Source organism: Spea bombifrons, chromosome 1, assembly GCF_027358695.1.
Source record: "Spea bombifrons isolate aSpeBom1 chromosome 1, aSpeBom1.2.pri, whole genome shotgun sequence".
Classification (NCBI taxonomy): domain Eukaryota; kingdom Metazoa; phylum Chordata; class Amphibia; order Anura; family Pelobatidae; genus Spea; species Spea bombifrons.
The window spans coordinates 6229258-6253035 of NC_071087.1; the positions used below are offsets into that span (position 1 = coordinate 6229258).

The 23778-nt window shown below is 42.5% G+C and overlaps 1 protein-coding gene across 1 annotated transcript in view; it reads right to left on the bottom strand.

Annotated features, from left to right (window-relative positions):
• The window catches only part of GFRA4 (GDNF family receptor alpha 4), a 167499-nt gene extending 148026 nt beyond the window's left edge, over positions 1 to 19473 (bottom strand). The window contains exon 1 of the mRNA XM_053458114.1: positions 18569 to 19473. Within this exon, the coding sequence (XP_053314089.1) occupies positions 18569 to 18617 (49 nt within the window). The 5' untranslated portion in view covers positions 18618 to 19473. The remainder of the gene's footprint in view (positions 1 to 18568) is intronic.
• Between the last annotated feature and the right edge of the window lie 4305 nt (positions 19474 to 23778).

Consider the following 23778-nt stretch of genomic DNA (forward strand, 5'->3'; position numbering starts at 1 on the left):
CTTGTGTGTTGGTGTTTTATTTAATTGAGCAAATGAGCCAAGCCTGGCCCGTGAGTCGAAGCTACATCTGTCATCAGAAACTGTCCTGCATGCCGACATCATACTCTATAACATTCCAAATGTTCTGCATACACCCAAGTCATAGACACGTTTATTCTGCTCTCAGTTGCTGGCTGGGCGTCATGGGAGTTGCAGCTCAATAAATACTAATCTCCTCCTAAAATCCCTTTCCATGTCATAACGCCTTATTCTTTTTATTAAAAAGTCAAAAAAACATGAAGCAGCATCAGATTTTCACCTTGATACCTACTCCCTGTACAAGCATTGTTTGCAATTACAAGGCTACAGATCTCTCCAAAGCCAGTAATGACTTCGACGCACAATCCTGTAGCTTGGAAATTGGTTTTTCAGGGTTTTTCAGTTTTTTTTTTTTTTAGATATACAGAATCCTTTTTTTTTTTTTTTTTTTTTTTTTTTTTTACTATAAATGTAATATGTTTGCAGGACACTACAGGTTATGAGGCTGCCATCAGCTGGGTACAGCCAGTACGGGGCCCAGCTTTCTCCAGGGCCCCTGGGGCTCCCTATGTCCGGTGAGCTCTCCCTACCTCCGAACCTTGACCACAGATGTATTGGTTCTCAAGTCGGAGAATTGTAACTCGTGGGGATGTGGGCGTGGACGTTGTTTTAAACGTTACAGGATTTTTTCTTAGAACAAAGGGGGCCCTGGGTAAGGTGGGTCATCTTGGGGCAGTAAGGGTTAATTAATGGAAGATGGGGTGCACTTTTTTTTTTTTTTAACATGGAGGGCACCTTAGACATTTACATGATGTGTGCACCTCATTCCAATGGCTGTATCCAAAATGCTGTTTCTATACTAATTTTTTGTGACTTTTAGGGTTATAGAACCCTGCGATAACCTTATACCCAGCAAACATTCTGAGCGTCAAGAAAAGACAGGCATTGGGGAGGAAAAAAGGAAGGGGGTCTCCTTATCTATACTTAGTTTGCCGCATAGGGTTAAGGACCTCTGTGTTTTAAAGGCATTAAGTAAAAAGAAAAATCCCCAAAATAATCCCTTTCATATTAAAATAAGGAAATATGGATTTAAGCTCGACGGCAGGTGCAAGTGCCAATATTACCATAATATATCAGGCAGCATTCACCGCGGCTAATGGAATATATCGTAGGAAAGTGTGTGAAAATCCATCATGTTCATATGTTAAATACATAACATATGGCCAAGGGCTGGCTTGTTTAATATGAACACGGTCTGCGATCGTCTACAACATTATGAGTCAGTGAGAACATCGGCGGATGAGTTATAAAGCACACTAATCATCCAGGGTACACGGAGAGAGAGAGGGAGAGAGAGAGGGAGAGAGAGAGAGAGAGAGGGAGAGGGAGAGAGAGAGAGATGGAGAAGGAGAGGGAGAGAGAGAGGGAGAGAGAGAGAGAGGGAGAGAGAGGGAGAGAGAGAGAGGGGAAGAGAGAGAGAGGGGAAGAGAGAGAGAGGGAGAGGGAGAGAGAGAGAGAGAGAGAGGGAGAGAGAGAGAGGGAGAGAGAGAGAGGGGGAGAGGGAGAGAGAGAGGGAGAGAGAGAGAGAGGGAGAGGGAGAGAGAGAGGGAGAGAGAGAGAGAGGGGAAGAGAGAGAGAGAGAGGGAGAAGGAGAGGGAGAGAGAGAGAGAGGGAGAGAGAGAGGCAGAGAGAGAGAGGGAGAGAGGGGAAGAGAGAGAGAGGGAGAAGGAGAGAGAGAGAGAGAGAGAGAGAGAGGGAGAGAGGGAGAGAGAGAGAGAGAGAGGGAGGGAGAGAGAGAGAGAGAGAGAGAGAGAGAGAGAGAGAGAGAGAGAGAGAGAGAGAGAGAGAGAGAGAGAGAGAGAGGGAGAGGGAGAGGGAGAGGGAGAGGGAGAGGGAGAGGGAGAGATATCTGCAAATTGCAGGTGTCCTCCGAATCATAAAAGATAATTCCTGCGTCAAGAGCGCTTTGGTTATTCCAGAGCAAACATTTTTCAGGATAAACGTTGATGTTCTAAACGGATCAAATACAAAGTTTGCTGCTTTTTTTTTGATTGTGACAAAAATAAAATTACAAAATCATCAAATATTATTTTTTTGAGGGAGCTAAAAAAAAAAGTAAAACAGTTGTATGTTTGGAAAGGAAAAAGGATTGTGGGAAATTAAATCAACCTCAAGTTGACACAGTATCGGGGTGCTTTTCTCCCTACGTTATCACAGCTGAAACCCCTGCTTGAATACAGGTGACTTCATTTAGAATATCTTTACCTCCTGAAAAGTCGTGGTTTTGCTAAGTCTAAGTTTGAGTACATACGAGCTGGCTGCCTATGGAAGTCTGAAGTAGTGAACTCATTCAAGTTCCGCTAAATGTCGCATATTTACGACTAGCAGCTTGCATTTACCATTTTTTCATAACTATACCTGACTTGCATCAAGACTTTGGGATAGTCTAGAAAAACATCAACTCCACATATTAACTCAAGCTGGAATTTTGGGGTGAAACCCTCACTTTTCCTATTTACAGCAGTCCAAAAAAACTTTCAATTTAAAAGTGAACACTTAAACTATAGTAGTCGAGCATCAGCGCTCCTAAGCACAGAAAAGGTTTGAGGGCCTAGATGGTGCCACCTTTGACATGAGCCTTCTGGCCTGGCCGACTAGGCCTAGGGCAACAGGTGCAGGGGGGGTATGGCAGCCCCTCTTCCTCACAATGGGGAGCCACTCACCATATTGAGCAATTACACTACCTATGGCACCAGTGCTTACTGGGCTGGTATAGAAGGAGATCACTGGTCTCCATAGCATCCTTCTGCTTTGTGCCGCGTGTCATTAAAATGTAGAGTGCCGGGATATGATGTCATATTCCAAGGCCCAGCATGAAGGCGCGGCAGGAGAGAGCGGTGGCTTAAGCCTAGGGCATTGTTCACGCATCGTTCTTCGTTGCGGGATATACTCCCGCTATGTAAATCTTAAAGTGATAAAAATAATAATAATGTTTTTTTTGGAGTCTAGTAGAACTTTGCGTTACCTACTCGACCAGCAAAAATATTGCGTTCCCATCTCAACTACTAATTTCAACCCTAGCGCTGATTAAAACTAAGATGAAATGTCTATGACCGGAGTCACTCCAACATTTAGACGGAAACAGTGAGGGCCCAAAAGTTGCTCTATCCAACAACAAGAAAAAAAAAATACTTCTCAGCCTGAATAAAAGTATAATTTAGCAAAATCGCCATCTCAACTTGAACTTTTCCATTCAAGGTGGAGGTCTAAAAAAAAAAAAACCTCTCTCATTGGGCTATAAAAATGAAATCTTAAAAAAAGTATTATATTTGGAAAAAAAGAATTAGGGGGTGATTAACCCTTGTCTGTAATGGCATATCTGGAGAAAATGAAAAAAAGATTACAGTCATTTACTCGGTATGCAACAAGCTTTCGATCCGGTAAATATCTAAAGTGCCTCTTAACATTCAAGGCTCGTGGTTGAAATGTTTGAAATTTGCAGGCAAAAAAAACACTTTTTTTTGGAAAAACGAAAGTTTGGGTTGTTTTCTTAGTTGCCGCAGTTAAATATCTGGTACAGGAGCAACTGTAAAGACCAGGGACTGGGGTTTTAGATGAAATAATGATGATGACGATGAAGGATCATGGAAGAGCTAAATCCTGAAGAGAGAAGATGAAGAATTCTTTTTAGGGGAATAATGAAATCGGAGAATTCTAGAATAATAAGTAGCAGAATGAAGCAATAACAGAAGGGTCCTGAAACTTGAGCAGAGTAACATTGTCTCACATTATCCGGGGGGAGAAAGCTAAGGAGCTAAGGATTTTTCCCACCTCTAACTTGAAACCTGCTCCGAAACTTAGAACGTACAGAATGATATGAAAAAGTATTTGAAGAGTACAAGCGAAAAACCTTTTATAGAAACAAATTACAGGTCAGGAAATTCGGCAACAATATTGGATTTTTATAAATAGGCGTCACGCGGATGCATGAAATAGCCTGGGGAGTCGGTGATGAGTAGATTATAGGAGGCATCCACTTTGTAAGAATAGACCAACCACCGTATGTTACCCTCCACTGAACTCCCGCTTGGGACTCATTCATCAACGGAGGACACAAGGTCATCCCAATGGGACCCGACAAGATTTCACATCTAATAATGGAAAGGATCATTTACAGGGAGAGGAGAGATAAGGGGGCTCGCTTGTGAAAATGCATACGTTTGCTGTCCTGTAAACCCTGGAGAATGCTTTGTAACAGGTGCAGTTTGAGTCTAGATGTATCTGACCGGCGACCAGAACTTCACCGGTCAAAGGAGACACAGCTTAGGCAGCGTAGGACCATCTTCTCTAGCCGACGGGAGACTTGTTTGCCCATTCCAAGAGTGACTATGAAGGGATATGACCATACCTGGTAACTCATGGTTTGACCCAGAGTGTCAAGGTCTCAGGGTGAAGGGCCACAATCTTAGGGTCACACGGTCTGGAACGGACTTCTTAATGTTCTGCACTGATCTGATGGTTCCTAAGCTTCCCGATTCGTTTATTTACTACCAGCATGTGATGGTTGATATCGCTACTTGAAAGCAGGTGACTCAAATAAGTAGATCTTTGAATAATAGGTTTCCATGAGGTTCAGTATTAGAGCCGTTTGGCTCACATGTTTGGCTCTTCACTATGGGCTATTAAAGGGTTAATATTTAACTCAGCTCATTTAGAAAGTTCCCAGGTATGGATAAGACTTCATATTCCAAGACCAGGGTTATAGATTTCCACTAGCGCAGAAGAGCTGGAGAACCAGGGTAAAGAGAACTTTGTAGTCAAACAAACTCACTTATCTGCTACTCCACACTCATAAAGGAAGCCCTCAATGAGTGAGGGCAAACCTAGATTACTGACTGGGTCTTCTGCCACGCAGTGAGGTCCTGCTACTATAAACTTTATATTAAGTCCAAAATAAGTGTAGAGGCGATGGACTCTTGTTCGGTACCCAGACCTAAAGGGTCCTTCACAGTAAGAGCAGTAAAGATGTGGAATCCGCTCCCCACAGACTTTTTGCTATCAAATTTAATAAATGCCTTTGAATCCAGGCTGGGTGTTTATTTATTTTTTTTTTTTTAACCAAACAGCAATAAACATGGATATAACGGGTTAGAAGGGCCGGATTAGTTATAGCTTGTTGATCCAGTGAGAAATCAGAGGCCATTTCAGAGTCAAGAAGGAATCCCCCCCCCTTTTTTGAGGCATAATTGGAAATCCGCTTCAATGATCACCAGTGGCGCTGAACACGATGGACATGCGTGTTTTTTTTTGTTCATCTTAAATGACGTTACTATGTTACAGTTTCCATTTAAGTTGAATTAACATGGATCTGCCTGGCGGGGGTGGGGGGGTATCGCAGGCGGGGGTTGATAAATGGTACCGATAACACGGAGTTACTGAATTCAGTAGCGCTATCAGACGCCGATGCATAAATATCACCGGTGACAATAACATAGATTAATATTGTCCTTATCAGTTTTCCGCATAATTGAGATGTCGGGGACGGGCGTAGCTGTAATAAAAGACCACGCGGTTTCCTATTATGCGCTATAGACAAGAATGTATTAAATCATGCGTGATTCCCAACGTGGAATTTCGATATAAATGGCCTTTTTTATGATAAAGCGTCGTTTACGGGGGAACAATGAAATATCGTTGCAATTAATAAGAAACGGGAACTCTGCCATGTGTCATTTCTGAACAATTACTAAGATTGCGAAACATCACGTGTGATGACATTCGCAACATTAAAGGACGTGCGGCTCGCTTTATATATCGGCCTGCCAAGAAGTTCATTTAGACCTTGATACGGTTTATTATTATTATTATTATTACTGTTCTTTTTTTATCCCGCTATTTGTTATACCGGCTGCCACGAGATGAAACGCGCTGGATGTAAATAAACCTTAATGTCCTGGCGAAACGCGCCGCGGGACATCACTTCATCTTTATCTAAGAACGATTTGTATCGACGTTCAAATACAAACCAAATAGTGTTAGACTGATTAACGAGCAGAATAAACAGCGTGGCCCGAAATCTTACTTTCTTTCCGTTTTGGTGTATTTAAATGCGTTAAAAAAAAAAAAAAGGTGTCGCTGCCAGATAGCAATTCTCAGCAAACATTTTCTGGCACTGAAAGGGTTAATATTTAACTCTTCATTTGGTCAAATGTGTCCTTTTGCAATGTTGTTCTTTTTATTTTTTTTATTTTTATAGCGCCATCAGTCAGCAGAGCTGTACCATGTTAGGGGCTAGTTGGTACATTCTTGCTCTAGCAGGCACCGATGGGTTAACCCTTTCTCTCTAACAATGGTATTAATACAAATCCACAGAATGCCATAAATGATCATTATTAACCGTCAAGGACTCGCAGCTTTCCAACGAGCAACAGGCCTTTCTAATAAATTCTGTCCAAAGCTGTTAAGGTGATAAAGCCCCTTAAAAATTCACAAAATTAAATGTTTACATTTTAATTAATTACAAATGCCTAAATTTACAGTTTTTATTCACCATCCATCACAATAAAGCACATCGGCAGGCGAGTCTGCGGATAAATCCCCACGCGTTTCGCTCGCGTTTGCCCTTTTTAAAACATCCGCTGCTCAATTCCTTTGATCCTCCAGACATTCATTCGCTTCTCCTTTTTCAGAGACGCGACACTAACCCGGGGCAAGATTGGGACAGGCCGTCTGCCTCGATGTACGGGGGCGAAACGCGTCCGCTAATTAAATTTCCCCGGGGGCCGTAACACCAAGCTAGACCACACAACCTAATGAGAAGAATTTGTTTATTTCCAGCCAGACACTCGAAATTAAATATTTTTAATTAAATAATCCCAATTAGTTAAATCATTAAGGACTCGCATTCATTGGTACTTTGAAGCGACCGTTTGCCGGCCGGATTGCGTATCCGGGATCGTTAGGCGGTTACCAGTTTGCATAGGTGTTCAATGTAAATGAATACAAAATAAATGGACCGCAAACTCCGATTTAACCCCTTCTGTTTAGATTTGTGTGCTAAAATGCGGAAAATCACCCATTTTATTATTGATATTTTCCCCAATTAAATAAGTGAAAGGAGTATGGATCGAGTTTATTGCGGCACCCGGTGACCTATTCACGCACTTTGTTTCTATTCAAGGCCCTGGTGGTGAGATATTCATACATCCCAAAAGCTGGGGAAATATAGAATGTGCCGGCCCCATTCGGCCCCCATCTAATCTGCCCATTTTCCCTGCTATAAAGAACCAAACCTTAATCAGTCGTCTGTCTCGTCTTAGATTCAGGAGCCATATGTCTATTCCATGCATGTTTAATACCCTTACTGTATTACCCTCTACCACATCTGCTGGGAAGCTGTTCCACTTATCTACAACCCTCTCAGGATGGTGAAAAAAGAAATATATATACATATATGCACATCGTTCTCTATAGGTAGACAAAGAGATTGGTCAATGTAATTTTTGCAAGCATATGCCCCCCACAGCCGAGGGGATGACCTCTGACACGCAGAAGGACGCGACTAACGATTATTGCTTATTGAAGGAAAGCAGATGACAATGAATTGATTGCGAGGGTCACAGATGTTGCGTCTGGGAAAGCTGATAGGCGGCCAGCTAATTGCTGGATATTGAGCATAAACACTACCAGATCCAATTGATTAAAATCCTCAACAGCCCTCGAGTGTCATGAACACCAGCTAGAAAATGAGGCCGGCTACTTAAAAACAATTAAAGACCCTTCCGTATTCTCCCTGTTAGCATTAACGAATTGCTTTGTCGGATGTAGATGTATTTATTTTTCACCCCCCGGGGCTGGGTTCCTATCTTGTATTGTAGAAAGTCTGAAGACCCCAGAAGGATATCGCCGTTCTGGAGCTCAGAGGATGACTACCAAATGGTGAATGGTTTGCAGGATAAAAAAACTATGATAGAAACATTTAAATACGTAAAGGGATTTAACAAAGTACAGGAGGGAAGTTTATATTAAAGGAGGACAAATGTTAGAACAAGAGATCATAATCCAGAACTACAGGGTCAGATGTAGTGTAAAGAAGATTTACTTTACTGAGAGGATGGTAAATATGTAAAGCAGGTTTAAGTTTTTACATCACAAAAACAGGCAGACTAGACAAGGGGTCTGATCTACCTGCGAATTCTAAGTTTCTATATTATTATATTGTTTTTTATTGTCTTCAGCAGCGATGTGCAAATCATTTGACCTAAACACGAAAGAGACGCAATCATATCTAATTACAGCTGACATTTCACAGAAAAATGGAAAAATCTGTGAAGGAACGGGTGTATCTGCAGTTTCCAGGTCTCCATTAAACCAATCGGGTATTATGAAGGCTCCAAACTGATCCGTTCGGCCTTTCCCTGCCGTGATAAATAAGGTGAAAAATCTGACAGTCTGCAACTATTAGCAACATTTATTTAACCCCTTAAGCACAATGGGCGGTCCCTAAACCCATTGAAAACAATGCCTTTTGAGTCCGTACATGTACGGGCTTTGTCATTAAGGGGTTAAAAGCGTGTACAGTATGCCATCTATGAATGATTTGTGTTATTCTAAAGTATAGAAGGCATAGTACATTTTGTATGTTCTCGTCAGTGATGTAAATTGGGTTCACGTTACATTAAACTTGCTAACCTTTTGCAAATTTGGCATTATGGGGAACCCGAGCAACGTCCGTTATACATACCGGGTCCCCTATGTCGGTGTGGGTTATTTGGATCCCTGCCTACCAACTCATAGTATCGTAAAGGAACAGCCTGTTGTCTCTTGCAGCCTCACCAAACAAGTATGCAAAAACACACGCTCACATATGTATGTAAACATACATTCACACGCATATACACGCATACATTCACACACATATTCACACACATATACACACATACATTCACACACATATACACACTTACATTCACACACATATACACAGCACACTGTCAGTGAGGGAGCATGGTGGCCGCGCTCCGCAGGACCAAATCAGATTGTGGCTTCGTGGGACAGATAAGTGGTATGGACCCGTCCAATTGCTCCACGTGCCCCGACGTTTACACCGGCCAAGGCAGAATCCCTTAATCCGAAGTGACCGCTCTGCTGTCAAGTGCATTAGAGTGCGTATGATAGCACCTGGTGGCAAGGAGCATGCTGACGACTAAAGGAACCTGTGATGTCCCAGAGCTTCCTGTCTGTTCATAGCCGCATTTCGCGTTATTTAACTATATACATACTAGCAGTAGGGCTGTACATGGATTCTTCTAGAAACAAATGGAATTTTTTTTCCACATAAGCGATCCACAATCATGGGCTACGGAATTCCAAGAAGACTCTCACATTCCCACCTCTGGGAATTTTAATGCCGCATATTATCTGCAAATACAAAACTAGAGATCCGGGCAAAAAAAAAAAAAAAAAAAACAAAGAAAAAAATGCAAATTTAGCAAAATATAGCAAAATCTTTTTTTTTTCTTTTTTTTTTTCTACAGCGTTAAGATGAATTGCAGGCACCAGACTAGAAAATTGATTGTAATATAGTTAGCGTCGGAAATAAAGACAGGGATTTTGTAAGTGAAAAAGAGGTTTATTCCACAGATGGAAATTCAATAACCGACTGAAAGACTCTTGGAGTATGTTCTTTTTAATTATTGCCTTCATTTATACGTGTCAAAATTAGAATTTTTGGCACTAAACATGTATTAAGTTGTTTTTTAAAACAACAGGTTATATGTAAAAGTGCGAAGCGGTGTCACCATAGCAACCTATAAAATCGGGTCCAATCAGAATGCACTTTTCACACGATAAAGCCCTTTTTTGCACCAGTTTATAAATATGATTTGCCGATGAAATCCATTTCATCAAAACTTACGCACAATTTCACTGCTTAGTGAATAAGTCCCAGCCTGGTAAGTGGTAAACAGCTATGTTTTATTTACTATATTTTGTGTGTATTTTTTTTTTTTTGATGAAATGTTTAATAAATGCCACATTTCAGCTCTCCATGATTTCAGGGTAAGCTGTCGTGTCCTTGGAAGATCCCACCAGGTCACCGAAGTGAAACGCGTTGCATCTCCTGATAGGCATTCAGTTTTGGGATTGACAACAGCTACCAAGCCTGCTTATTCACCAACCTCAATCTTTATTTAGGGATCTCCACTAAGGAGCCAACCTGGTCCTTCTCACAGGGCTAACTTTTGGGACTCCTCATTACCCAAGTGCCATACATACTCAACTCTCAGTAACTCTCTACAGCTCTCTAGGACTCATAAGGCATAAGTATTTCTTCTGGAGATGGTGAATATCGCTCAGCAGTCCCACTATAGGTTTTGCAAGTTACGACCATGTTTTGCACACGGTAATAGTTAATAAACCTCTTGTGATTTTATTTTATTGTTATTAAAACTCTAATATATTTGTATTTAATATTTCTAATATTTAATAATATCATGTAATATTTTTATTTAATATTAATTTCATACTATTTATTTAATATTTTTATTTAATATTAATTTCATATTTTTTATTTAATATTTTTATTTAACATTAATTTCATATTATTTAATATGTGTATTTAATATTAATTTCATATTTTTTATTTAATATTTGTATTTAATATTAATTTCATATTATTTATTTAATATTTTTATTTAATATTAATTTCATATTTTTTATTTAATATTTTTATTTAACATTAATTTCATATTATTTAATATTTGTATTTAATATTAATGTCATATTTTTTATTTAATAATTGTATTTAATATTAATTTCATATTATTTATTTAATATTTATTATTTAGTATTACTTAATATTTGTTTAACGGCTTTATTTGACTTTAACGGCTAATCCTACACAATTACTCACCTGTCCAGAATTCCCCTTTATTCTTTTCACTATTCCTTACAGAAATCATCTTCCAACAACTGCGTAGATTACATTAAAAAGAGGAATAACCACTCAGCGAGGTCATGGCGGAAGCCCCAAGCCTGGAACCCACAATCCATCACGCTCCGACAGCTACTTTGGGGAGATCCTCTAACATCCCAAACCTATGGTAGGCTGGACCCTAAAAAAGCCCATGTCTCCCACGTGGATATCGAAGCTCTACATATCGCGTAAGATATAATTGCCCTCAACGTCTCAACTTGGAGGAACAAAAGAAAAGATCTCCGTATAATGTTCTCTCTCACTCTAGAAGACACGGAACTGAAAAAGTGAGTAATTATCAAACATGTACACATAACGTAAGTTCACACAAGATTTCATCGCTATCCTCTTTATCAAGTCTGACAAGGGGACCGGTTAGCGGTACAACGGGGATTTAAATATCTCTATAAGGATGTGTAGGTGGCTCCAAGACAATTACTGACAAGGACTTCTTTACAGCCGGCATATTCATGAGAAAATACAGTAGGTGGTACGATTCCTTAACGAGGACAATAATACAGAATGGCAAGAGGGAAGATTAATTCCACCGAGATTCCAACGTACAATTGTTCTGGGGTTTTAATTTATTAAATCATTTCTTTATGTTTCTTGAAAAAGAACCTTAATGACACTCCGGTGAAAACCGCGGTGAAAATGATGAAGTAAAAACAACAAAAAAAAGCTATTGAATAGGCTGCAAGACACGTGCTTCTAATAAAGACCCCGTGAGTTCGCCGGCAGGGAATGCTTCGTATGGGAAGTCGGAGAACGACATATAATACAGAAACACCGAATTTGACGGCAGATGAGATCCACTCGGCGCATCTAGTCTGCCTGTTTTTTTTTATCTAAGGACCCAGACCTTAATTAGTCTTGGTTTAGTCTTATGGTAGCTTTATGCGCATCCCGTATCCTGTATTCTACCACCTCCGACGAGAGGCTGCTCCATTTAGCAACCACCCCACCAGTAAAGTAAAACTTCCTTACATTCCATCTAAACCGCCGACCCTCTAGTTTTAGACCATGACCTCTTGTTATAACATTTCTCCTCCTTCGAAATAAACTTTCCTCCTCTACTTTGTTAAATCCCTTTAAGTATTTAAATGTTTCCATCACATCCCCTCTCTCTCTCTTCTTTCCTCCAAGCCGGACCTATTAAGGTTACTCATCCTCGATATTAAATATACAAATCAGCAGCCCCAGGTGCTGTTTAGATCCACTCGGCTCCGCCATGTTTTGGCCGTTCAGGAGGCTAGCATGCCTTTGGCACCGTCAGGTCAGTGTGCCGGGTGCGCATTCGTGGCAGAATCACTAGTGGAACACCAGGCTTTTAGCTCAAAGATGGTTCACTGATGCCTGGAACACAAATAGCCACCGCTTCCTCCTTAACGTGCGATTGGGTAGTTTGGGGAATCAAAGGTTCATTGGAACTCAGAACTACAGTATGGCCTGGGACCTTCTTTTGGGAGAGATGGAGTAGAAGATGAAAACAAAAAACATGGGCCAATGAATTTTTACTCTATTTGTATACAGTATATCACATAATATAAAAATGCACATATAGGACCCTACTTAAGGAAGGACCCAATTCCCCATCGGATCGTCCATTCTGTTGTGAAGAAACACTCATTTTGGCTGCACAAACATCTCAGCAATGCAGGATTCGTCTACATATAAACATTCTTAAATTTTATTTTAAATATACCGTAATATGTATATAATCAGTCATGGTTTGGTAGCTGATAATGGACTTCCAATGGTAGCTTTAGCTGCTCTACAAGCAGCAGGACCTCCAATCGACTTGGTACATTTTGCCCCATTTGCTATGGAAAATCGCTTGCGTTTGCCGTGCTTGCCATGAAGTCACAATATTGCATTATCACACCAGGAATAAGAACTTCAAAACAGACTTTATCCTAAGCAGATCCATCTAAAACGGACAAACAACTCTCTGGGTTTAAAGGACTCGAGGAAGCAATGGCTTAACCCATCAACTACTAGAAGAGGGCAGCTCAAGGTGGCTCCAAACCCCAGGGAGCTCAGGAGTTGAGGACGCTCACATTTTCTCCTCGTTCTCCTTTTTCTTGGCGCCCTTATGAGCTTGTGTGAGGACCTTGGTATACGGAGGGCAGCGTGGCTCACCCCTTGCGATGATTCCTTTGCCGTTCTGGATTCCAACCATCCTTGCGAGCACCCAAGGCCACTCTATCTGCTATGCCTATGAATGCTTAACGGGATGCGTTTAAAATTCAAAGCCATAACTCCAGACATATGTCACTCACACCGAGAGTAACGCAGACTGATATAGAAACCCAGCTCGCCCCCTACTCAGCGCTGAAATGTAAAATTCATGTTCCAAATGGATGTTGGCTCGTTGGTAAAACGAGCTTTGATGGATCATACTTCCTCGCAGCGCATAAATCAGAGCAGAAAGTGGAGTATAATATTTCTGTTTTCCGATCTGTAGCAGCTAATAAAAATGCATAAAAAAACCAGAGGATCATATAATATTTATTATCCTATCTGCCGCGGGCGGACTGAGGTAAGCTGACACTCGCTTGCTTTCTGGTGGTCGATCTTCTTAACAATGATTGCAACTAATCCCAGAGCATATGTCAGGGAAAGGAGTCAAAGGTCCTTCTACGCTCTATTTAATTTTTTATGGCGGTCCAGATGTTTAGGGTGAAGAAGTCATCCCATAAATTCTGCCGGAGTGGATATGCTGCATCACAAAGCACTCGCATTATAATACACAATGAGGGATGATTCTCACCGTTCTCAAGGACTATTGACTAATTATAGTCTTCCGCTCGGTCCGATAATTATCTGCGGGTGTTAATGATTCCGTCGCAAAACCAGCAAAAAAAAAGAAACTCTGATACCCACCAAGTGTTAATTTGATTCTCAAACACGTTGTTTTTAACACAGCTCTCGGGAATAAAAATATTACAGAAGTCATTAAAGGGACACCAAAGTATTCAATACTGGCCCCGGAATAAAGAACGCATGTTAAGATACTTTGTAAGGGCTGCATTATACGTTCATGAAATCTGGAAAAAACTATTTAGCTTTAAGAGAAAGCTTCCTCCGTGGTCCGAAATTTTGGGACACCGATTGGCTGCTTGAACAAACCAATCAGTGGCAGGCAGGCATTACTACCGAAATCAATGGAAGCGCTTACCAAGCCAGCGCCGAAGGTGACTGGTGGTTATTATTTCACAGAGATGTGTTTGGCTGGAGTCATACGGCAAATAGGAGGTGTAGTAGGGGGCAAATGAATATTGAGGAGGGGGGCAGGATTCTGCAGAAGGGGGACACCATGATAATTGAAAGGGACCACTTGTTGAAGTGCACATTCAGTATTCAGTCGAGTGGCAATTTCACAGGGCCCACTTTTGCATCGGGAAGCTTAGGAGTCCACTCTGTGACAAGTACCACAGGGGCAACAAAAGGCTAAGGGTAGCCCAATTCTAACATAACAAATAGCATTAAAGCATGGGATATCAATCACAGAATTTACGCTTTATTCCTGACTGGACTGAATGAGAGACGTGTTATCACCATTATTACGAAGAAAGGGCTGTCTCCATTTAAGACGTTTTTCCTTTCTATGCATCTACGAGTATTTGCTCCTTTATAAGATGGTTTGAAATAAAATTTACTTAATTGTTACCAGCACTTGCGTGGTTAAATTGCAGGTTTAACCCGGAGCCTCCAGGTAAAGTTCTGCTTCCCGGGGTCTTTGGGTCAATTGCTTCTTTTTCCAGGCCTCAGAACAGCATTTGGTCACACCCACTTCCAAGTTATGATCCGCCTTCTCCCTGCCAACTTTCCCTTGGCCCCACCCACAAAAAGACATTATGATGACATTAAAGATCATATGGAAATAGCTCCACCCCCACATAAAACCACTCCCTCAAAAGAGGAAGGGCTCCAGGTAGCCTGCCCTGGGAAATTCCCAATTATGCCAGTCTATATAAGCGCCAATGGAATATATTAATCATTGTATACGCAATAATCACTCATCCTGTATGACCTGAAAGTGATTAAGCCCACTCAAAACCGTCCTAATAATTGGAGCATTGGCACAAGCAGGACAGTTGGCAGCTATGATAGAAGTGTTTCATCAGGCACTGTGCATGCGCAAGGGAGCGATCTGCAACACTTCGTCATACCATGGATTGTCAGTTCCCAACATGTGGGTGAGCAATCGGTACGGTATTTGTGTTCAGGGCAGCGATTTGAATGGATCTTTGCTCTTCTGGGAAAAAAGGAATCTCAGATGCATCTTACCTACAGATCTGCTAAAAACACATGCAGGTCCGACGTCTGGATGGGGCATTTGCGGTGACACGAGCCCAGCTGTCCGGACTGTCATGGTAAATTCAGGACTATTGGCAGCTATGCATTGCATAAGAGAATTTCTTGCTTTTTCATTAAGTTCAAAGAAGTCTAGCACCCCTACTGCCCAACACCTAGAGAAAGAAAGCCGTGCTTTATACGAAGCATACCCTGCGTCGTGATCTCACGTCCGTGTTCTCCATACACCCCACACATTACATACCGTAAATCGAAGGGGCAATCGTATTACCCAATATTTCCCTGATTCCGTCAAAAATAGTTACAAAGGATTGTCAATCCTCATTAACCCCCGAAATGCAAATCCACTTGTTGTTGATGCATCCTTAAATCCTATTAAACACAGAATTAGCGCCCTCTGACATTCCACTAGCAGACTCCCGATTCATTCTGGGTATAAGCTTTTCAAAGGCAACTCCTTAATCTTGCCAAATACACCGACTCATTGGGACTAAATCCACTGAAATATGCAACTTAATAAAGCATCTTAATACCCAAAAACAAATAGTTCCTGGCAAACAGAGCTGGATTGTTCTCCGCAGATGGGAATGGAACTTGGAAGTGAAGATGCCGTCCGTTTGTTTAGAAGAAGTCCTTTTTTTTATACTAATGGTGGAAACGATGTGTTAAACAGATTGTGGATTTTTGGAATGTGTTGGTTGAATAATCTAATCTCCGGCAATAAATGATTACGCAGCGATGTGAATGGAACCGGGAGGGGGGGGGGGTTTGAAGCAATTTGAAGATGATGATGATGATGATGAAGGTATGAGAGGTAAAGGAATAATCACCCACATTTTACACCTACTTAAAGCCGGTGGTCTGTGGAAAGTGATGGAGAGAGGGGGTCTGCAGAGCTTGCAGGTTGGAGAGCTATATATATATATATATATATAAAAAGTAATTCTATTATTTGTATAATCTCAATTATAATACAGAGCAAAAATACAGCTAAATAGCAGCTTCTCTATTACAACTCCCAGCAGCCTGAGCCAGACTTAAAAGGCTCAACACAAGCAGAGAGACAAGAGGAGATATATATATATTAAAACTGAGAAAGCCAATGTGTACATTCAGAATACAACTCCCATAACCTCAGCCACGCTGGACTGGCTGTCAGTTGCGAAACCTAAGAATGAAGAAAAAAAGAGCTAAAAATGCTGTGATTATAAAGGCATATCTGGCTGCTGTGCATTGCCATTCTCATTACTCTCAGCCAGACTAAACTTGATCTAAAAAAGGGTCAGCCCAAAGGAAGAGTTAAAGCATTGAAATTAGAAATAGGAACCTCCTGGGGATACAGCTGCTGTGGATTACAACACCCAGGACCCTCAGCCAGACTACATAAGGACCGTTTATGGGAGTTGCAGTCCTGCTCCTTGGCATCTGTGTCTGCATACCTCTGATGGATATAATTATATATATACGGTATATATATATATATAACACACAACATCTGATTAGGCTTATAGATATACTCTTCTGGTTTGAGAGCAGATCAAATAATTCATACAAAAAGCAGAAAATGAACTAATTAATTAATAATAGTAATAATAATTATAATAATAATAGCCATGAGAGACCTAGTAAAGGGACAGGATATGAAGAGAGGATATAATATTGAAAGAATAAATGAAAGGCATGAATTGGAAGAGGAGAGAAACATGAATAGAGCTGCTGGAGCCCTGTGTTTGCCTGGCACAGATAAGGCTATTTGCACGAGTCAGTAATATCGAGGAGGTTAATGTACAACATAAGCTAATAGTTTTACATGGAAGCTGCAGCAGACACAGTGCAGGCTGCTATCAGCAGCCACGGAACATGGGCAGCACATGCATGCCAGCACATACATGGGCTTCACACACATACATATCATATAGTATTCCTATGCAGACCCACAATAGACACATTGGAAATATTCTATATGCTGTAACAATGTATCACATACAACAGTTATACAAATATTACACTTAACCCTATCAACGCCAGGGATGTGTGCCAGCTTACACCAGTGAAGGACCCTAAATAATTATATATATGTTATCGTCATGGATAATGTATATCACTTGGGCTCTAGGTATACCATTATATGTAAAGATATTGCATTATTACACTGTGCCCAGTATTGTACTGGTGAAATGCCAGTACCATGCCAGCCTTCAACTGGTAAACTGCCCAGAATACATAACCAGTCCATAAGAACACTTTTATACTACCCACAGAGTAATGGTCATGGTGTGCTGGTCTGGTAATGCCCTTCTTACACTGCCACATGTACAATGCCAACTTAATGCCAACCTTCATGTCCACATACATGTAGCATCCCAATGCTCCTTGGTCGTGTATGTTTGTCTGTGTGTGAACATATTGATACTGGTTTGAGACTCATGCCAATGTGATGCCACACTTTAAGAAGTATATTAACAGATGGCACATTACCAATACAGTGCCAGCCTGTGTGTACACCCCAGCAATGTCCCCAGCTTCAGCCATGCCAGGCAGCACAGTAATTATTCCTATACAGTGCCAGCACTGGTTAAATAGCAGACAGTATACCTACTGGGTGCCAGCAATAAATACTTGTATGTATGTAGAGAAAAGAGCACCATGTTACTTATATGCCAGTATATGAATGTATAGACAACTCAGTAAGAATATGCCAATGTGTATGAATACCCAGCGTGCCAGTTAGTATAGATACACTGCAGTGTGCCAATGTGTGTATACAGGGCAGGAAGGCATCACTAATTTGCCTTTGTATATGAACACAGAGCTCTAAAATGTCAATCTGAATATGGACTGGATCCATGCCACAGAACATGCCAATCATTATGTACCCAGCACAGTACCAGTGTTAGTGTGCCCAGGGTAGTAAGATACCCGTGTGGGTGTACATAGGGCAGTACAGTGCCAGCACTATACCAGTGTGGGTGCACCCAGGGCAGTACAGTGCCAGCACTGTGCCAGCGTGGGTGTACCCAGGACAGTACAGTGCCAGCACTGTGCCAGCACTATGCCAGTGTGGGTGTACCCAGGGCAGTACAGTGCCAGCACTATGCCAGTGTGGGTGTACCCAGGACAGTACAGTGCCAGCACTATGCCAGTGTGGGTGTACCCAGGACAGTACAGTGCCAGCACTATGCCAGTGTGGGTATGCTGTGCCAGTCTCTCATACCCCCCTCCCTGCCGATCTACAGACAGTGAGGGGTAACTCACCACAGATGAGCAGGAGAAGGAGACATCCAAGGAACCTGAGCGAAGTCATGGTGAGGGATCCTGGGCTCAGTGGGGTCTCTGCTCCTGGCAGCTTTAGCTCCGGGCTCTGCTGTCCGCACTCCCCTGGCAGCTGTTTAACTCTTGCTCTTCCCAGATCAGCCTGGCACCTTTTATTATACACATCCCCTTTTAAATCCGAGCTTGGAGCCTCAGAATCCGGCGAGAGCAGACCAGGAGACGGTGAGCTGGCGTGCACCCCCTGCTGCAACTTTCAGCCACAGATAACACAGACTGGATCCCTCTTCGGGAACTTTAAAGGGCTGAGTAGACAGTCAGAAGGTCCTGGACTCAGAAGGACCACGTATTCTATGAGTGGACAATCTGTATATCCTGGGCAGAACGATGGCTCCTAATATCCTGGACTGTGAGGCTTCCTGATATCCTTGCAGGGGCAGAAAAGGATCCTGATGATCCCCCTTTTCAGCAGACAGGAGATCCTGACATCCAGGGGCTGTGTTTGTGACCAAAAGCCTCCTAATATCCTCAATGTAGAAGGTCCTCTGTCCTGACACTGGATCTTAGGGTCCTCCTGGTATCCTAAGTATGGATTGAGAGGTTCCCTGGTGCCCAGGATCTGGTTTGCATTCAAGTTTAAAAGTGATCCATAGGTGGTAACAGCTGCTGGAGGCAATCAGATGCCTGTCTGGGCAACTGGGCAGAGTAGATCTATGCCAGACAGTCTTCTGCCCTCAATCCCCCCCCATGCAATGCCAGGCTTAGCTGTGTGCCTCTTGCTCTGAGCTGTGGATCAGCGCAGGTCCCCGCAGCTCGTTACAGCTCACAGCTCTGGTGCTGGTTTAAAGGGACAGGACGAGCCATGAATCCTCAGGAGCAGATCCCTCTCCAGATCCAATCCCTCTGCTCCCTGGGCTGACAGTGGGGTGATGTGTGAAGGGATCAGCCCCAGCCTATCTGTCATACAGTGAGGGCTGCATCCAGGCTTGTGCAGTGCAGGAATAACACTGCATATGGGGGGGGTGGGCAGAGGACACAGGCAAACAGAACATGCACACACATGTGGATGAAGAAGACCCCCTTTAGACCCCCAGCACTGACTGCATTCACCTTATGTGGAGTTACCCTGCTGTATCCAAAAAATAATCAGTGTGCAGTGGAGAAACCCAGACACATTAAACTGCTTCACCCCCCAGGACCTCCTTCATTTACCCTTTCACTGCCTTTGCAGTGAAATTTTACTATACTTTAGTATTTCTCTGAAATGCTTACACTTTAGATTAAAGGCAACCAAGGTTTTTTTTATTATTATTATTATTATTATTATTTTTTTTTCCTGGCTTTTTATAGAAACCCGAATTGAATTAAACTCAGCATAAAAATATCTAACCATAAAAACACCAAAAAATAAACGGCTTAAGTAACTGTGATTTAGATCATGTCTGTGTGGTTTTACATACATGCCTGACTTCACCATCACATAACTAAAATGTATATAATATACCATATAATAAGCTGTTATTAAATAAAATATGGCGGCTGATTTTCTAATTTTATTAACTGTGTTAAAACAACTTTTTTTATGGCATCGAAAGTAAAAGATCACATTAAATATAATTTACTTAGAGACCTAAGTGACATTTCCAGGGACATAACCTTCATTCTAGGGACTGTTCCCTGAAAACAGGGACATCCGGTCACTATGTCCTGGCTATCTACCATCGCATGGCTTTCCATAGTAAATACAGTATGGAACGCTTTACCCATTGTACATCACTGCGGAGTATGGTAGTGGTATATAATAAACCAATAAATAATAATAATATTAATACAGATATCCCTATGGCTCCTGACTCTAAGACGAGAACAAGGACTGATTAAGGTCTAAATCAGGGGTTCTCAAACTGCGGCCCTCCAGCTGCTGCAGGACTACATCTCCCATACTCCTCAGCCAGCCCCTTAGATGAAGGAGCATTATGGGAGATGTAGTCCTGCAGCAGCTGGAGGGCCGCAGTTTGAGAACCCCTGGTCTAAATCTTTACAGCAGGAAAACCAAGCGACTGGACGGGCCGAATGGGGCCGATCTGCCATTATATTCTATGTCTCTATATTTCTAAGCTGCCAAAAGTTGGCTGCTGTTGGTCCAGCGGGATATTAAGGGGACATGGGGTCGGAGCTTCCGCCTCATTAGCCCCATTATTAAATGTTATTGTTCCTTAGATAACCTTTCTTTTTCCTGGTATCATGTCCTGATTTCTCCACTTGCTGCCCTTCCCCCATTATCTCCTCCTTTTGATGCTCCCACCACCGTCTCATTGTGGATTACCAATGTGCGGCCATCTTGAACTGCTCCCCCCCAACAATTTCTCTCGGAAGTCCAGACCCAGTGATGGAGAATGGAGTTCCAGTGAGCTACTCAAAGTTCATAACTAGGAGCTTCCCAAGGTTGGCAACCTGGCGCTTCCCATCTACTGGGGGTGTGGTTTTGTCAGGGGGGAAGAGGAGCCATGCATAAGGCCAGGGCTATCCCCAGTTAGACTTGTACAGGGAGTGGGCAGGAAGTAGGTGTGGCGAGTAGAAAGTAGGCAGGGCATGGGCGGGACTAAACACCACTCCCTGCCCAGAGTTTAAAGAAACTGACGGAGACCACGCGGCCAAACGCAGTGCGCCAATGTTACGCGGCCTCCTACACTGGGCTGTCACCATTTCCTTAACTCTCCCTGCATTGTTTTAGTGGACTGAGCATGAGACTCCAGTGCTAGAGATTGTTCGCAGCCACGCAGTTCCTCTGTAAAGCTATTATCACAAACCCTAGGCCAAGGTAGCCATTTAAACCATCCTGTGGCTGGAACAGGAAATCTCCCACCTATAGCCCAACAGGACGTAGGGGAGGGACCTTTAATATTATTATTTAAGTAAAAGTGGGGGAAAAAAAAGAAAAACTGAAAATAAAACTTATCTGAGACAGAAGTTGCAGCCTTGCTGCAGCAGCTGCCCTCCCTGCCACAGGAAAACGCTGCCGTTGAGGGCAGGCGGCAAGTATATATCATGTCAAGTGCATGGTGGGGGCTGAATTGTGTCTTGAGGACTATCATAAGTCCTTAACTACTTGAGTGCCATAGGCGTGAGTGATGTGTAAAAGCCTGCCTAGGCACAACGGAGAACTGGGGGGGGGGCGTTAAAGGTTAAGTAATACTGTAAAATAAATTGATTTTATATAAAGTAGCTTAATGCGAGACGTTAAAATACGTAGGCATCCTATGGGCACTCATTAGCTTCTGTCTTTATTATGCATAACTTGCAATGTAAAGCGCCTGATATAAATAAATAATTGAAATGAAAATTTAATTGTGAGCGGTTTTGAATCAGAAAACAAACAGATAGGAATAGCCCAATTGTCCCTCTTTAGTCAGGCCAGTCCCTATTTGGAACCTAAATCCCTGGACACCTCTTTCCTCCCCTACGACCCCTCTTTGCTGGGTATGAGGGTATCAAAGTGTTTGACAGCCCTCAAAGTCACCAAAAAAGTGTACAGAAAATTATTTTTTTCTAAATGCCTGATTATGTTTTATAAAGAACTTGGTCACATGCATTCACCAAAAACAAAAGTGTCCCTCGGCTCATTTCACATCCTACTACATGTAAAAGGGGTATGTGTCCTGGAAACATGGACACCATGGTCACCCTATGTACCACAAAATGGCCTACAGCACCAGGTCTAGGGGAGCAGCAACCCTCGGCACTATAACAGGGGACCAGTGGCCTTACTGGGAGACCAGGTACCCTGTGGTGCCGCTGCTCGATGGGCTGATCTCTCCGACCAGTCCATTAAACACCATGGAGGCCTGTGCCGAGTCGGTGCAGAGGCCATAGTTCACTTTGGCCCGGCGTTACATACCCGAAAAAAGGCGGAGCACCAGGAAATGATGTCATAGGGGTACTGATGGCGCCAGCTTAGGCCTGTTCTCAAACACGTAAAATAAGGAAAGTGCTTTTGTATCTTTCAACTTTTTTGGCTTAATTAACTTGTCTAGAAAACAACTTTGCCCCCAGCCAGCTCAACCCTTGGAGCGGCTAAGAGGCCTGCTGCTCACGGCAAGACGGTAAAATGCGTGACATGGTTACAAAAACGTGGAACCACACCAAAATTGTTAGGTCACGTGATAGCTTTTAACCCATGAAGCTCCACAGAAAATACCAGTTCTGCATTTTCCTAGTGCTAACATGGACAAAATATTCTAATAGAAGAAAGGCTTCCAGAAATACAGTATATGTATAAATAAATCTACGTCTAGCCCCCTCACTTGTCTCACTTAGATTTATTGCTGCTACTAATGGGTTATATAGCTACTGCCAGGACTCAAAATGGAGGAACTGGCTGTTCCTCCAATCCACTTCAGGTTAGGAGAACAAGGCCCAAAGCGAGTGCTACTCAAATATATTAGACAGCTGGAGACAGCGACGCAAAATGGAGCAAGTGCAGCTTTACTGTCCTATACACCCCCTAAGTATCATGTGGCTGCAGAGCGAGTGTTGTGTGCAGTGTACGCTCAGCATTGCGGAGGAGCAGAGAAGGTTCTGGAAGTCTAGTCAGAATGAAGCTGTCTGAGGAAAGCCGTTGTGAGTGAGGTGGCCAAGGGCCCTCCGCTCTATCGTACACTCTCTGTTCTGCAAGCACCAAGAACTATGCATTTAAAGAGGTAACTGTAACGGATGCTGGACCCCCATTTTAGGAAAAATTTTGGGACTGCAGTTTTACATTGACTTGCAAGGGTTAAATGAAGTATGTGTATTAAGAATGGCTCACCGTTAAGTGTTATTTCACTAATCCGTTCACCTCACTTGTGTATTCTCCAGTGTATGTGTGAGGAGGTTGGTCTGATGCCGTTGTGTTATTTGTTTATTATGTTAATCATAAAGTATCTTTTATAAACTATGCCCGGAACCAATAGAGTGGCTTCTCTTGCATCCTGGTGTGTCGTGACTGCCGGTCCTTTTTTTTTTTGGAAGACCTTTCCTCAGAGGAGCGCATTTACTCCGAAAACCAAAGCGGCCATCTTGTAGCCGGCTTTCACTACACAGAAGGTGGCCGGGCCCCCTGGTCTAGCGCAATCAATCAATTTAAAAAAAGAGCCCCGCCGTGTGCACCACCATTGTCGCCGGGGACGGGTTAATCAGGGACTCCATAGTTCTGG